This window comes from Ptychodera flava, chromosome 6 (assembly GCF_041260155.1).
Source record: "Ptychodera flava strain L36383 chromosome 6, AS_Pfla_20210202, whole genome shotgun sequence".
In the NCBI taxonomy this organism is placed as follows: domain Eukaryota; kingdom Metazoa; phylum Hemichordata; class Enteropneusta; family Ptychoderidae; genus Ptychodera; species Ptychodera flava.
This window is the reverse complement of record NC_091933.1, coordinates 2,866,516-2,880,902: the sequence shown is the minus strand read 5'-3', so window position 1 is coordinate 2,880,902 and position 14,387 is coordinate 2,866,516. Positions and strand designations below refer to the sequence as shown.

At 37.9% G+C, this 14,387-nt stretch overlaps 2 protein-coding genes across 2 annotated transcripts; one reads left to right on the top strand and one right to left on the bottom strand.

Moving 5' to 3' along the window:
- Nucleotides 1–1,923: 1,923 nt before the first annotated feature.
- LOC139134589 (ninjurin-1-like) lies at nucleotides 1,924–8,900 on the top strand. The gene is made up of 2 exons (XM_070701501.1): nucleotides 1,924–2,345; nucleotides 5,878–8,900. Exons 1-2 carry the CDS (start codon nucleotides 2,331–2,333, stop codon nucleotides 6,430–6,432), a joined length of 570 nt encoding a protein of 189 aa, XP_070557602.1. The 5' UTR covers nucleotides 1,924–2,330; the 3' UTR covers nucleotides 6,433–8,900.
- Nucleotides 8,901–12,684: 3,784 nt separating this feature from the next.
- On the bottom strand, nucleotides 12,685–13,813 carry LOC139134590 (ninjurin-2-like). The gene is made up of 2 exons (XM_070701502.1): nucleotides 13,699–13,813; nucleotides 12,685–13,178 (listed from the first exon to the last, which is right to left on the bottom strand). Exons 1-2 carry the CDS (start codon nucleotides 13,702–13,704, stop codon nucleotides 12,738–12,740), a joined length of 447 nt encoding a protein of 148 aa, XP_070557603.1. The 5' UTR covers nucleotides 13,705–13,813; the 3' UTR covers nucleotides 12,685–12,737.
- Between the last annotated feature and the right edge of the window lie 574 nt (nucleotides 13,814–14,387).

The window sequence follows — 14,387 nt, the reverse complement described above, 5'->3', positions numbered from 1 at the left end:
ACACTTCACAAACTTTCTGCTAAACTTGACCTAATTTGACCAGTACATTCAGTGTACATTCAGTAATCTGCATTTTGGATGTATTGACTAATGTAAAGTTTTTCGTTAAATATGCAAATAAGCTATAATCCATCAGTCACATTCACAAAATTCTTAGAATAACAAGATCAAAGAACACTTTGAGTGCCTGCTCAGATGCATCAACTTTGATTGCATGAGTAAATCCTTAGGTATAGCCATTTGTATATATGCAAATGACTATTGAGTATGCACATTTCACCTTCTAAAATCTCTTCAGCACTCAGTATTGACATACGACCTAATTAGAGAAATTCATTGAACATGGAAATGAGCATATCATCATAATGTGACGCTTCAGAAACGTTTACTTTCTGCTAAACTTGACCTAAATGTATGACCAACACACTTAAGAGGCGTGATAGGTTTCAGTTCATTGAGTTTTGGTTGTATAGCCTGATGTACAATATTTGGTTAAGTGTGTGAATGGGCCTATAATCCGTTCGTCATGCCCACCAAACTTTTAGTATAGTAAGATCAGAGAATAGTTTCAGTGTCAGCACAGTTGCATCAAACTTGGTTTGGTTATACTTGAGATATAGCCAACTGTACATAATTATTAATCAAGCAAATGACCATTCATTCTGCACTGGCCCACTAAATCTAATCAGATCTAGATCTTACCGCGATATGCTATGCATCACTTTGGATGACATTCCACTCTGACCAACAATTTGAAGTAACTATTGGCTTATTTAAATTTTAGTTCTTCGCATGAAAATACCAGCCAATTGAGTACAGTCATGTGACTCAGGTCGGAGGAAACAGCTCCGGACGGATGCATGGAACCCAATCCATGGATCCGCTTTTTCGGACTTCGTCTGGCCGGGACTAAATATTTAACAAACAAGATATTATAGGTACAGATTTGAACAGCGATATAAAACCTAGAACTAAGAACCAGATACTAAAAATTTGGTCAACGAGAAAAGAAAGTTTACATCACTTTGATGCAGGACTAACAATGTAAAATAATTGCTTTCACATTGACAGAAAAAATGATGTCATAGGCCTACACATTCCTCCAAACCATCGCGCGCCCCAAGAAATCAAATCACTTTCCCTCAAAGTAAAACTCTTTTACCGTTTTAGAGTAGATCGCCTCGGGAATATATATTCAAAATCTCAAACTATTTCTGTAGCTTTTTATCAACGCTTGCAATTGCTTACTTTGGGGTAAATAACTATTTTACAGACCTATATTCGTGAAAATTGAAATTGTTATTTTCACCCTAGAGTTAACACAGACTCGGAGATAAAGGCCATAGTTTTGAATTTGAAGGGTCGGTAAATCTGGTGTGATTTTTTCCATTGTTTCACATTTTGCACATTGAGCCCTCAGTGGCATTCTTTATTCTAGATGAGATTTGCTTAGAGTTCTCTTACTTATGGAAAGCCATGACTGACTTAAGTGGTCTAATATCATGTTGTGCTGGGCATTCAATATGTTGTGCTGGGCATTCAATATGTTGTGCTGGGCATTCAATATATTGTGCTTGGCATTTGATGTGTTGTGCTGGGCATTTCATATGTTGTCCTGGGCAACAAGCTGTGCACTGTAAACGCAACTAAGTGCGTTTAGCTTCAAACCCCTCCCCTAAATGAATGTTTTGCCAGCATACTGGTGTTGTGTTCACAAAGAGATACGGGTTTTTTTTGTATTCAAAAATCATGTGATAATACCCAGTATTTAACTTCTTCACATCGTCTGTACCAGTATCATGTGTCTTTGAAATGTTTGTTCTGAACTTAGTGAATGAACGAAGCTAGGGAATGAATGAAGCCATTACCTGATTCATTATGATTGAAGTTCCAGTTCTAGTTGAATCTGGATTCCTTGTAGTCAGTGCCAGAGGTTCTGAGCAAAAAATGTATCACCTGAACCCAGTATACCCTTAAGCAGGAGTTGACTAGATATATGGCAGCCGAACATCCAATGTAATTGAAGTAGGCTGAGTTCCCAATCACCTCTTGAGGGACTTAGAATCCAGAATTTCTTCAGGAAACCTCCTCGCAGGGAGATTTATAAAATATATTACCTTGTACTAATGTAACCTAACTGCCCTTGTTTGACTCAATGCCCGTATTTTTATACCAGAGATGTATTTTTGATCACACGCATAAACCATTGTAAACTAATGACTGTAGTGATTGCTACATGTAATGCGGTGACGTTGGAGAGTGCAATTACCTTGGCCTCGTCATATCTGAGAAGAATTGAAGCCAACTGACAAGTTTTTCACCGTTTAAAAATGGAGAGTACAGACGTAAGTGATCATTCGCCATACAGAGCTTTTGTGCTATTTCTGTAATGTTTGCATGGCAGGAGAAAACTGTATATTCGTTTGGCATGTTCACTGACTAACACCCTTATACCGGGCTGAAACAGGGGGCTGTGGTCTAACATAAGTCGGAAAACTGTATGATTCTTATAAGAAATAACTCAGACTTTTCCTCGGTGAATTTAGCAGCATCGATATTGATTCTGTTCGAATTGGCAAGCCGCATGTTGCAGACAATGAAGCCTTCACTTTGAACTGCGTGTCATGGCGTTTTCAAACGTGTGGTTGAACCGCATAGATCCCACCTAGTTTTTAAACATCATATAATGTGAAGCCGAAGCAGGGTCTCATGTCAGACGGAATCCAACTGTCATGGACAGATGAGAGATAATCAGTATTTGCACCGAGACAGAGTAATTTTAAAATCGTACAAATACCCTGCCCTTCTACCCCGCGCATTATCGGTAAATGATTGACGTCGGGTTGTTCAATGTCACACGCCCAGCCAGGCCTCTTTTAGTTCTAATATTCTGTGTCTCTGTCTGGAAATGTCATCATCGACAGAATTGTAACATGAACAGATTGAACATTGCTGTTCTGAACTCCACTATCAGTCACCTTTGATGTGTTTCAAGTATTCCCGTGCATGAGTACAATGGTTTCTTTTTTTATTCCGAAAAACTTGTTCAAATTCATAATATTCACTTCTTCAACACATCCTGAAGTGAGTAATGCGAGATGTCATTGTTGACAACTGCATTTTAGTCCTGAAGAGTACAAATCAATATTGCACTTTGTAAACAAATACGCTGTAAATTGACACTGTGAGGCTTAAACTTTATATTTGACACAGTTTTAAGGGACGAACAAAAAGTTATTTCTCACTTTGTGTTTACGCCATACACCTATTCTTTTCATTGTTTGAACTTGATCATTAACTCTATATTACCTCATGATTTCAAGTCACTGTATACTCACCCTAACTTCACTCATTACCGTTTTTATCTATGCATTTATTTATCATCATAAACCAATTTGGGATTTAAATCAACACTTGACATTCTCCAATAAAGATGTTTTGGCCTTCGACCAGATCGGATTCAATCATTGAATGAAGATGAGACATATAACATTTATTTTCACAAATTTCTTTTATAAATGTCTCGGTATCTTTTGCATGTACTTTATTTACATAAATCTTCTTTCGGAAACATTCTCGTTCTTGACTTATATCATTACATTTGCACTTTGTATTTATTCATATAAAGTGTCAAGGGAGGATACCTACTTTACATATAATACTGTTTAGTCAGTCCGATACAATTTACATTGTGCGATCAACGAGAGCTATGAGTACATCTCCTACCATCTTCTCTGCAATGGGTGTTTATTTTGTAACATTTTGCACAAAGGGCGGTGTGTTATTATTTATATGGGTGATTATGTGGGTGATTATGTATTCCACATGCCAGGTACCGGTTGACCTTAGCGGTACATTTTAGTCGCTGCTCCAATCGCAGAGACACTTAGTAAAATATGAGTGGATTATGTTAGATACAGGGGTAACCGTTGTTTCTGCTTCGTTTATGATCTTCCAGTGTACATGAAGGTTTGTGTGGAGAAACTGAAATGATTTTACATTTGACCGGTAACGCCCGCGCGTGGGGACGGCCGTCGGCCGCTTTGCAAACGTGATCAAAATTGGGGTACAGAGAGGAAAAATATATTCGGTCGCGTTTTCGTGGAAACAATGATCAGACTCAGTGTTTTACAATTGATTGTACGCCTAATCGTTTGTAAACACCGGGTCAAATGAGACCATTTAATGTTTATGACTAATTCTTCGGTAAAGGTGCATGTAGTGTTCGCTTCGGGGACAGATATCCGGAATCTTAAACTTTTACCGTTCTTTTCTGCTCTACCACTTGTTGGGGGGGGGGGGGCTTATTTTAAAGCTCTTCAGTTGGTATGAGAAACATTTTCACTGTCTAAGTTTTTCGAAAATCGAAAATGTATATTTTTCCCCATGGACTTAATACAAGGATGGCGGCAATTTCGAATTTCAACTGTCTGTGATTTTTTCGTAATTTTTTTCTCTAGTTCGAAAGTTTGCTCTGATACCCCCTAATGTAAGAGGAAGTTTTAGAAAAAGTGTCTTTCACTTTCTGTGCACAAACTACCTTAAATCGGGGCAATTACGACCATTGGCAGTTTAATGTATATAAGAATAACATTAAAATCGATGTGGCCTACGATTTTTTAACTGTATTTTATGAGGAAAGACTACATAGCGTTACACCCAAAGTGATCACAATGGCTGATGCAGATTACGTAGTGTTTACGTAAAACACCAAGGAGCCTGGCGGATGATGTTTTATGTCAATACTGTGTAATATGTATCAGTCATGGTGATTATTTCGAGTGTAACGCCATGCAGTCTTAAGGTCATAAAATGTAATTAAAAGATCGTAGACCACATCGATTTTACCGTTGTTCTTATCAGTTTTTCGATGCATTAAACTGCAAATAGTTGTAAAAGTGAGATAAATCGATAAGGATGCTCCGGGTGATTGAGTCAACTGCAATAGTTGTCTACAGTACAAAATTGATAGATAAATAAATAAATAAATAAATAAATAAATAAATAAATTGGGACTTAAAAGAAGCTAGCGATAATCCCAATGCTATGATATGAATCCTTGGCGGTGTCACCAGTGTCTCATTTTTAAGTGAGAACAAAGATTGAATTGTTCAGTTATTTTTTGCTCATTGTATCGATTTAAGGTCCGCAAGCCGGACAGCTTATTGTAACACGGTAATCCAAAAGCGTGACTTCACATTTCTCTTTCAAATGTACTTAGCAAGGTTCTTCTTCTGTACGGTAGAGTTTCAATGCTGCTATAAACATGACTTATCTGTAATGTTGTTAGGTATCTTCATATTAGCTAGTGACTTACATGCATTTGATTAATGTTCGGTTTCAATGAGTTGAGATGTAACCGAGGAAATCCTTAGGCCGGGGAAAGAGATGGATTGACAATTCCAGGGTCAAAAGTACATTAAATATTGTTGTCATGTTAAGTTTTCTAGAATGATATCGCGGGATGTTTACTTTATATTTGGATGCGTACGAGCGAGTCATTAAATTATGAGCCATTACACTCAGCAATCGTCATCATGATATATTTGTTGCATTGTCTTAACTAACAATTTATGGTTTTACATGCCTTGTTTAGAGTCGCTGACTTTACTAGGTTTCCACACAAACAATTTTTATTGATAGACTATATGCTGCGCCTTATATGGTACGTAATACCAGCAAATTAGATGTCGAAACAACATCGGGGTCATATTTCTAGCAAACATTATAAATACCTCACTGTTCGGTTCTGCGGCGCAACCTCATTTCTTGGTTTCCAAGTCGCTATCTTGGAGAGAATAATTATTGCACCTACCATCACGTAGGTGGAACATGTTTCATGATAATCATTATTTTTATTGTTTGTTTTCCCATCAGGGCGAACGAGAGTCGACATACCTTCTCGGTGAACCAGATAAACAGTCATCGCCAACTGGTTCGATCGAGTCAACAGAAAACGAGGGAGGCGCAGAGACACGGCCAGATGAGGGCGCAAACGAGGCCGAAACACAGAGCGTGCCAAAGAAGAAAGTTGTCAGCGTCAATTCCTACACGACCAAGAAGACCTTCGTGCAAGGTCTCTTAGATATGTCTTTGCTGGCGTCGAACGTGGTAGTGCTGAGATTTATCTTGCTTGGTAAAGTCCCCGAGGCCAGCATATATTACCTCCTTCTGGTCTTCGTCTGTCTTTCCATTTGCATTCAGTTCGTCGTTGCTGTCTTGCTGTTTTTCAAAATCACCCATGACGTCACCGACGACGACCATCGGCAGAAGCTCGATTTCTACAACAATATCGCCACCTTCTTTGTGATGTTGTTGACATTTATGAACGTCTTTATTTGTGTTTTCTCCTCCAATATGAAATGCCGATGTGGCCTGTCAGGGAGTGACGAAAGTGACCAGACTTCTAAATCTCCGCCGGCTCAATTTTGAAAGAGCTAACAGCCCAGGCTCCACAGAAGCAATGTAGCAATGAATTTAGAGCTCGACCGGTAATTTAAGTTACGTGTTACTCGGGGAATATTGCCTTATAATATCTGACAATATTAGCGCAGATTTGGTTTTCTTTTTGAAATAATTAGGGTAATGATATGCAGGTTGACCTTTTTTAAGTAAACGTATTGGCATTGGAATTTGTACAAAAATAACAATTTGAAAGTGTATTGTTAAATTATTAGAGGGACTAAGACTGTCATGGTCGGTTACTGATATGTTAAATATTGTTAGCATTAAGACTATTAAGGCTATCATACGAATGATTCAAACGATTCGAAAACGTAGATAGATAGATAGATAGATAGATAGATAGATAGATAGATAGATAGATAGATAGATAGATAGATAGATAGATGCATGCATACATGCATGTATCTATCTATCATACATCCATCTTGCACATACATACATACATACATACATACATACATACATACATACATACATACATACATACATACATACATACATACATACATACATACATACAATACATACATACATACATGCATGCATGCATGCATGCTCGCGCACACACACACACACACATACATACATACATATATACATACATATATACATACATACATATATACATACATACATACATACATACATACATACATACATACATACATACATACATACATACATACATACATACATACATACAAACATACATACATACAAACATACAAACAAACATACATATAAAATTGTGTCACCGTTTTTAAACAGTTTAATAGCGATTATGCCATTATTGTAGACTTCAACACTGCTACGTCCCATTTTCATTTTAGAGAGATCTTTTTTCTACTTTCACAACTGTTATGAACAAAAAATGGTTACTATTCAACGGTGTGTCCGGAAACGGTGAGCTTTTGTTCAGCCAATCAGTGCACGGTGTGTTCGTCACCAGTCAGCCGGAGTTATCTATACACCCATACCGACGAAAGCTGATATTACTACATTGATAATAATGATAGCATACGACAATAACGCGCTAATGTTCGCTAAGTCGTTCTCTTCCTCTCTCTCGTCCTCGTCATCCATGTTTTTGCGGAGAGACATGAACTGTATGGCGCCGCTTACGGTCTGAAGTATAAGCGATGCAACCAAGAGCGTCATCAGCCAGTAAAAGAACTCTGCCTCGCTCCCAGCCGTCAACAAATCCCGTATAAAGATGCAGTTGCGGGAGAGTAGAGTTATGTTGGTCATCCCCAAGGAAGCCGTGCTCGACGATGAGAGACTATTCAAGCTAAAACTCTCCTCGGCATCTCCCCGCGGCTTCGATAAAGATTGGAGTCGAGAGGCCACATTTCCCGAAGTGTCGTCCGTTCTTGTTGTGACGGGTGATCCGCTTTGTTGAGTTTCTTGTACTTGCTGGTTTGTTTCATCCTACGTATAAGCAAAATACAATTAGTTTATTTCTAAATTTGAATGTGTGAACACACGCATACGTAACTACATATATAACTGTACATGTGTATAAATATATGTGATCGTATCTTTAGTTATAATTACATAAATAAGTATATATTCTTATATACATCTAAAGTTATATAATAGATCGATAGATTGATGGATGGATGGATGGATGTGCACATGCGGACTTCATGGACATGAATATTTTGATATGTCGCAGTCAATTGTTGTTGAATCGTAATTTTTTAGTTTTAATTCCTCTCGTTGCTATTTAATGTGATTTGCTGACTTCATCAAATTAAAGGAATTATGGATTTGTATTTCACTTATGAGTGGTGAGCTGTGCCATTCCCAACTTAAGCGATTATCATGCAATTATGAATGAATGATAATGACTTTCTATAATGAAGTGAGTCTAACTAGGTTTTCCTACTTTTCAACATAAAGTAGGTCGGGTGACTGTCTTCATTACTCGAGGCTTCACTTGCTGTTTAAATAGATATTTCCTTAAAATTGTATACAATGGTATACTTAGGATAGTGGATACATTTTGTATATTTGTTTAATTTCTTTTAAAGGGGCATATTATTTATTAGCTTCATCCTAAAACCAATCTATAAAACCTCTAGAGGAAAACAAACGACAGACAGCGCGTGAATGATCAAAAACCAACAAGAAAGTACAGAGCGTTGGTAACTGAGGCTTATATATATTTCAACCTGACGGTATCTATAGCGCCACGGTCAGGAATGTGTGCGATAATCGGTGGTCACGCCACAAACAAGGAAGTCCGATATCAGAGTGGGTAAATCATCGTGACGATTTCTCTACTTGTAGTAGAGAGACTGTTGCGATTAAATGTATCGACAATGTGTTTTAGAAAATATGATACTTTACAAAAGCGGATATTAAAACTGTATTTTCTTTCGGTTAATTTTTTTTGTAGTTATTGACAAATTAAAGCTTTAACTTTCGCTGTGCAGGATGCTCCGTATCAAACAATTGTAACCAGTGGCACCTTTTTGCTTTATGTAGGGACAAAACATTGTGACACTCGTTCAAATAGTTTACACTTTTAATTAATGAATGTACCGAAAAACAAACTTATACCAAGCAAGTCTTTCCAGACCCTCGTTTTTGGACAGTTTGAAATATAGTTGTCGACATGATACGAATCTGTAACAGGAACCTCAAGCGATGGAAATTGTCTGTGTATCCACTAAAACCCTTAACGTAAATAAGCAAACACAAAAATACAAGTCCGTAAAAATAGTTGTGAATGTGAAAAAGAGGGAAAACACACTTCGATAAAAAAGTAGAAAGAATGTATGTGTACAGTTTGTGTATGCTGATAAACTTAACTAAACTGTGAGTTTACTTACATCCATATTGATATCGCCACTACTTTGCAGAGTACACCTTTTCCATGGAGTCACTTTTAGGATTCCACACCCGTGTCTGTTGTGACCTCGTCTGAAGGTACCCGGATATTTTATAATGCAGCGCAAACTCTTTTGATATTTTTACACATTCCAGTTTGACTAAATTAGGAATGACTCATCGTGACTAAAAACACTACTGACTCGCAAACATGTCATGAACAGCATATTGATATTATTTTCTTGTATAAATCGGAACCTTGCATCTTGAACCATGTCGGTATATTAGAACATTCTAGTTTTATTATTAATTTCATTTTACGATTATGATCCAAAATATTATATGAAACATGGTGCCTAAAACTTTGCGACAGCAGTTTTAGGTTAAGATACCCGCATATACCTCCATACTTTATTGACGGATGTGTCTATACGTATGCACTCCAGTTACGTGGTACAGTCTCTTTTGTCCACTTGGTTGGGCATAAGGGCTAAATAGTCAGTGATTCGCCCGTAATGCTGAATGCGCCTCGCGGAGAGCATTTTGAAGGCTTAAATTTTAACAATGCTTTTCCGGGCTGCTGTTCTTTTTTACTCATTTCAGCCTGTGGGGTCAGTGAAGTTTTCACCGACTTGTTCTGTGAAAAAACGGGAAATTGGATATCCCCCACTTTGAATGTCAAACATTGGTTATTTGTATCTTTCATCGTAAACTTTACACGGTGATCCCTGGGCTTAATTCTTGATTGTGGAAGATAATGGTTGACAGTTAGCTTAGCAAAGTTGAAGCAAAACGTTGGATCTTTCCATTTCGGGCCACGTATGGTCAAATGGAATAGAGTGAAGTGTAGAAGCAAACAGACAATGACAGAAACTTCGCAAAACCCCTTAAGATACTCGTATATTACTTGTGGTGTTAAAAGTTTCGTCGAATATGTGAATGAATAATTTGTAAAATTCGCCGAAAAGGTGTCCTTCTCCATTCTAGCATTTTTTGGCATATTATTCTGTACATTATTCTTGAACTAGTCTCGACCAAAGCTAGATGCCCGTCTATCCAGCTGACAGCCTGACTGCAGCACAAGCTTATAAAAAACCGCGCGCTTGCGCACCCTAAGCATAATTTGGAGCTCGAACCAGAGATAGACAGACATAATCTTTGAGAGGGATTTTTCTGAACTGTAACAACTTGAATGGCATCGGTAATTGCTATTTTTCCCGTTAAAGTACTTTCGTCCATGTGTGAATGCAACCAACTGAATCGATGCTATGCGCATTTAAAACATCAAGTTAACCTACACATCGACATTTAGGAATCGGAAGACATAGTTATTGAATGCTAAAACCGATTCGATGACACAATAAAAGCAAAACAGCGTGCTGGCGCACAGCAAAATATCATCATAAATATACCTGACCTCAAAAATACGTGCCTCACTGGGATTACTGATATGATAGATGAACGATGAGGGGGTAGAGCAATGGTATGCATAAATGTGTGAATAGACGGCAACAGATGGCCACTGGTTGTTTAACGTTACCACTTTACTGTTTGTTTATTTGACTGTATAAGTTACATTCAATGTACACATATTAGACTGGTATGAGACAGTCGAAACAATAACAGACTAAAGGGGTAGTCGATAATTTGAGGGTCACGCATCACCAGCATAATTCCTTCGTTTTAGTTGAGATTTCCCCAGACTCTCAAAAACCACAGTTCTTCTGCGATGAATGACGTCAGCGTGATATTTTTACTTACACGTAAACGTAAAGCTCTTGATCCCGGATGCTGTAAAAATCAATACAAGAAAATACAAAAACCACAAAATAATCAAAGTTTGACTCAACTCGAGCTCCAACACGAAAAATTCACTTTTCAAGGTTATAGAACCTTACATATACTATGTAGAAAAACGATTGAAATATTTCGGGGGCGAAAAGGCTTGTCAGTTCTTCACATTTCTGTCTTTTCGGTAGCTCTGTGTCTATTTTTCTTCGTATTTTACGAGGTATTTCTGTTGTCGATTAAGTTGAAGATATTGTATCAATTATCCAAAGATAAAGTCACGACATGGAGTTTCATTTACAAATAATTTATTTTGTACTCCTCGGCCCTGCAGTTCTGCACGTTCCCGGTTATTGCCATGTGCTCTGAGTTCAGAAAAGAAAGACAAGACGAAAATCGAAAAACGTTATTTGATTTTGACGCAGGGAAAACGAAATGAGCTCTTAATTACCCCCCACCCCCACCCCAACCAAGGAAGTACTGTACATAGGTCATGTGTCAGCTTGTATTATCGACAGCCCCGCTATTGATACAACTTACAGCAGGATAGCAGAGCGACCTACACCGAAGCAATCTCTTTGGATTGCCCGTTGTCAATGTAATTGAGATACTGCACAATTTCATACAAAATGCATCGTATCGACCCAACCCGGGTGTATCAATAATAATTAGACGTTTTGAAACACCACAGCTCAACAACTTCGTAGTTGTCTGGTCTCAATTTCCGTCAACAAAAGTCGCTTTTATCCCCTGCTAAATCTCTAGCCATATTGTCGTTCATTTTATAAAATTGTATGATTAAATCACCTCCTCGTCGGCGTGCTCCCTATGCTGTAAAGCTAATGAACACACGTCCCGAACAGCATATGGTGCTTTGTTTAGCCAAGGGAATGCTAGTGTTTCAGTGAATGCAAGTGTTTTTTCTGTAAATAATCTGAAGTATTTTTGGTCACCGAGTGGTATCATGAAATGCTTGCACGGGCATTGTAACGTGAAAGACTCCAACAAAGAGGTTGCAATAAAGTGATATATGGGGAAATATTTCACCTTCTTTTTCAGACTATTGGTTCGTAAAATTTTTTCTGCCATTAAGTGTTATCTTTAGTGCTTAAAAACTGCATTACTGTAGCTAGACTGTTTTCAAAATGTCATTGGCTTCAGCGGTCTGAGTGTAATTAATGTTATTGCGCATTGATATATAATTCCTTTCACGACGTACGTCTGTGCTCGAACTGACGATTACGATAACTCGATAAGTTCTATTAAATTCTTATGCATCATTCGACAGATGAACTCCAAAAATCCCGTTTTACTTTTCACTGCCGCGTTGCATGGGTGATTTTCTTTAACTCTGTTAACGTTTGTCTTGCATTTGGTATAAATATAAACGTGCAGTAAATATCCAATAGTCTCTACATTTCTAAAGTTTGAAATTATCTGCGCATGTCTTTGGACGTTTCATCATGTCCTGTCTTTTCGAAGACATTATAACCTTGTAACTACTGTTAGAAACGTTAATTTCCACCTTTATTCTTGGCTGACAGATTTGACACCATTCTTCCTCGAACATATTAATGACCACAAGGTGCCCCAGTATACGACGATTAAACAAGTTTATTCCAAAAATGACACAACATACTGTGTTTTAATCACTCAAACGCGGCGATAATGACATTGACGACTGCGATGAAAAATGCAAGAAGCGCTGCTCTTCTGCTCCACTTCAAGGCTGCCACCTTTCCGTCCTCGTTCTCCACGTTCATTCGCAACACAACCAACATGATCACACCGCTGAAGATCTGGAGAATGATCGACAGTACGGCCAGAGTCAGCAGGAAATTGATGAATTGCAACCTCTGGCCGAGGAGCAGCTCCTGGATGAGCGTGCAGTTTCTGGTCAGGAGAGCAAAGTCGGTGAGACCGTTGGAGCTGGTCTTGGTGCTGGTGTAGTTACCAAGATTGAATCGTTTACGTCGCCCTCCCGCCGTAACCCCAGCTGTCTGGGTATCTGCTATGAGGGGTGTGCTTTCCATGGATGGTTTCTCATCGTCTTGGGCGACAGTCGTCAGACCTGACGTCGAAGCCACCTCCTTTGGGTATATTGAAAATTGTATAGTTTTACAGGTGTGACGTATATATTCGCTGTGACATTGTTTCATGCAAATATGTTTATTATAAAAAGTATATATCGTGGTTCAAACTGCTTTATGCGCGTCTACCAGAATCGAAATTAATTCATTGCCTTAATGGACGTTCAAATTCTCAACTAGATCTCTAATATCAAATCGTACCCGTATGACGCATAATGCGTATGGAAGTGAGTATGTCCGTTTACGACGTTAAGGAGACACCTGCCATTAATTATACAGGAGTGAATTTCTTAAATTTCTACTATAATCTATAAATTGCTATTGGAACAGGACACTGCCATTAAAGCGACATTCCATTCCTCACCGCCGACAAATTGATAATGAAGTTACAAGTCAGCTGATAATTATTTTTAAGATTAATTTGATTCCGGTAAAACACACCAAAATATTTGTAAGTCTTTGTAAGACAATTTTCATGGACTTTAAAGCTATATTTTGACACCTGTGGACAATTACTTACCGTCATTTGTACTGCGGTATCTCTAGAGACTGCGATCGAATGTTCAGACACTCTGCCAGCAACTTATGTGACGTGCACAACATGCTACGAGGTCAGCTCATATGTTTTCCGGTGCATGCAAGAATCAGAAAAAAATCGTTAAATTAAGCCTGCTGACATGTCACGTGGACAGAGGTCAAATATAGGTCGGAGAACTAGGGTAATACGCGCCATTCCAACACTGAAAAAGCTAATTACGGAGATGAACAAAACGACATTATTCTACGGATAACATGCCACTTCATAAATCATGTACATATTATCATTGTTCCAACAATATCCCTGTCAGTTTGTTTCGATATTTTCGGCTTGACCTGTTGCTTGATGGGATAAATTACATTCATTTTTCTAACTCTATATAATTTTATGTTTGTTTTAGGCAACAGTGGAATATGACAGGATTATTAAAGCTATGTTACAAGTCCTGTATTTCCAGTATTTATTAAATTATACTGTTCTATTACCTAATTTTTCAACTCGACAACACAAAATGCGTATGTAGTGTCCAATTTAACGTTAATGTTAACAGCTGAATTTTAGTCACAACAACTCAATTTTTCAGCAAAAATCATTTCGTCTCGTGTTTTCATTGTTAATATTTTGTATTTCAACGTACAGTTGTGGAGATATAAAGCAAAGCTATGACAAAA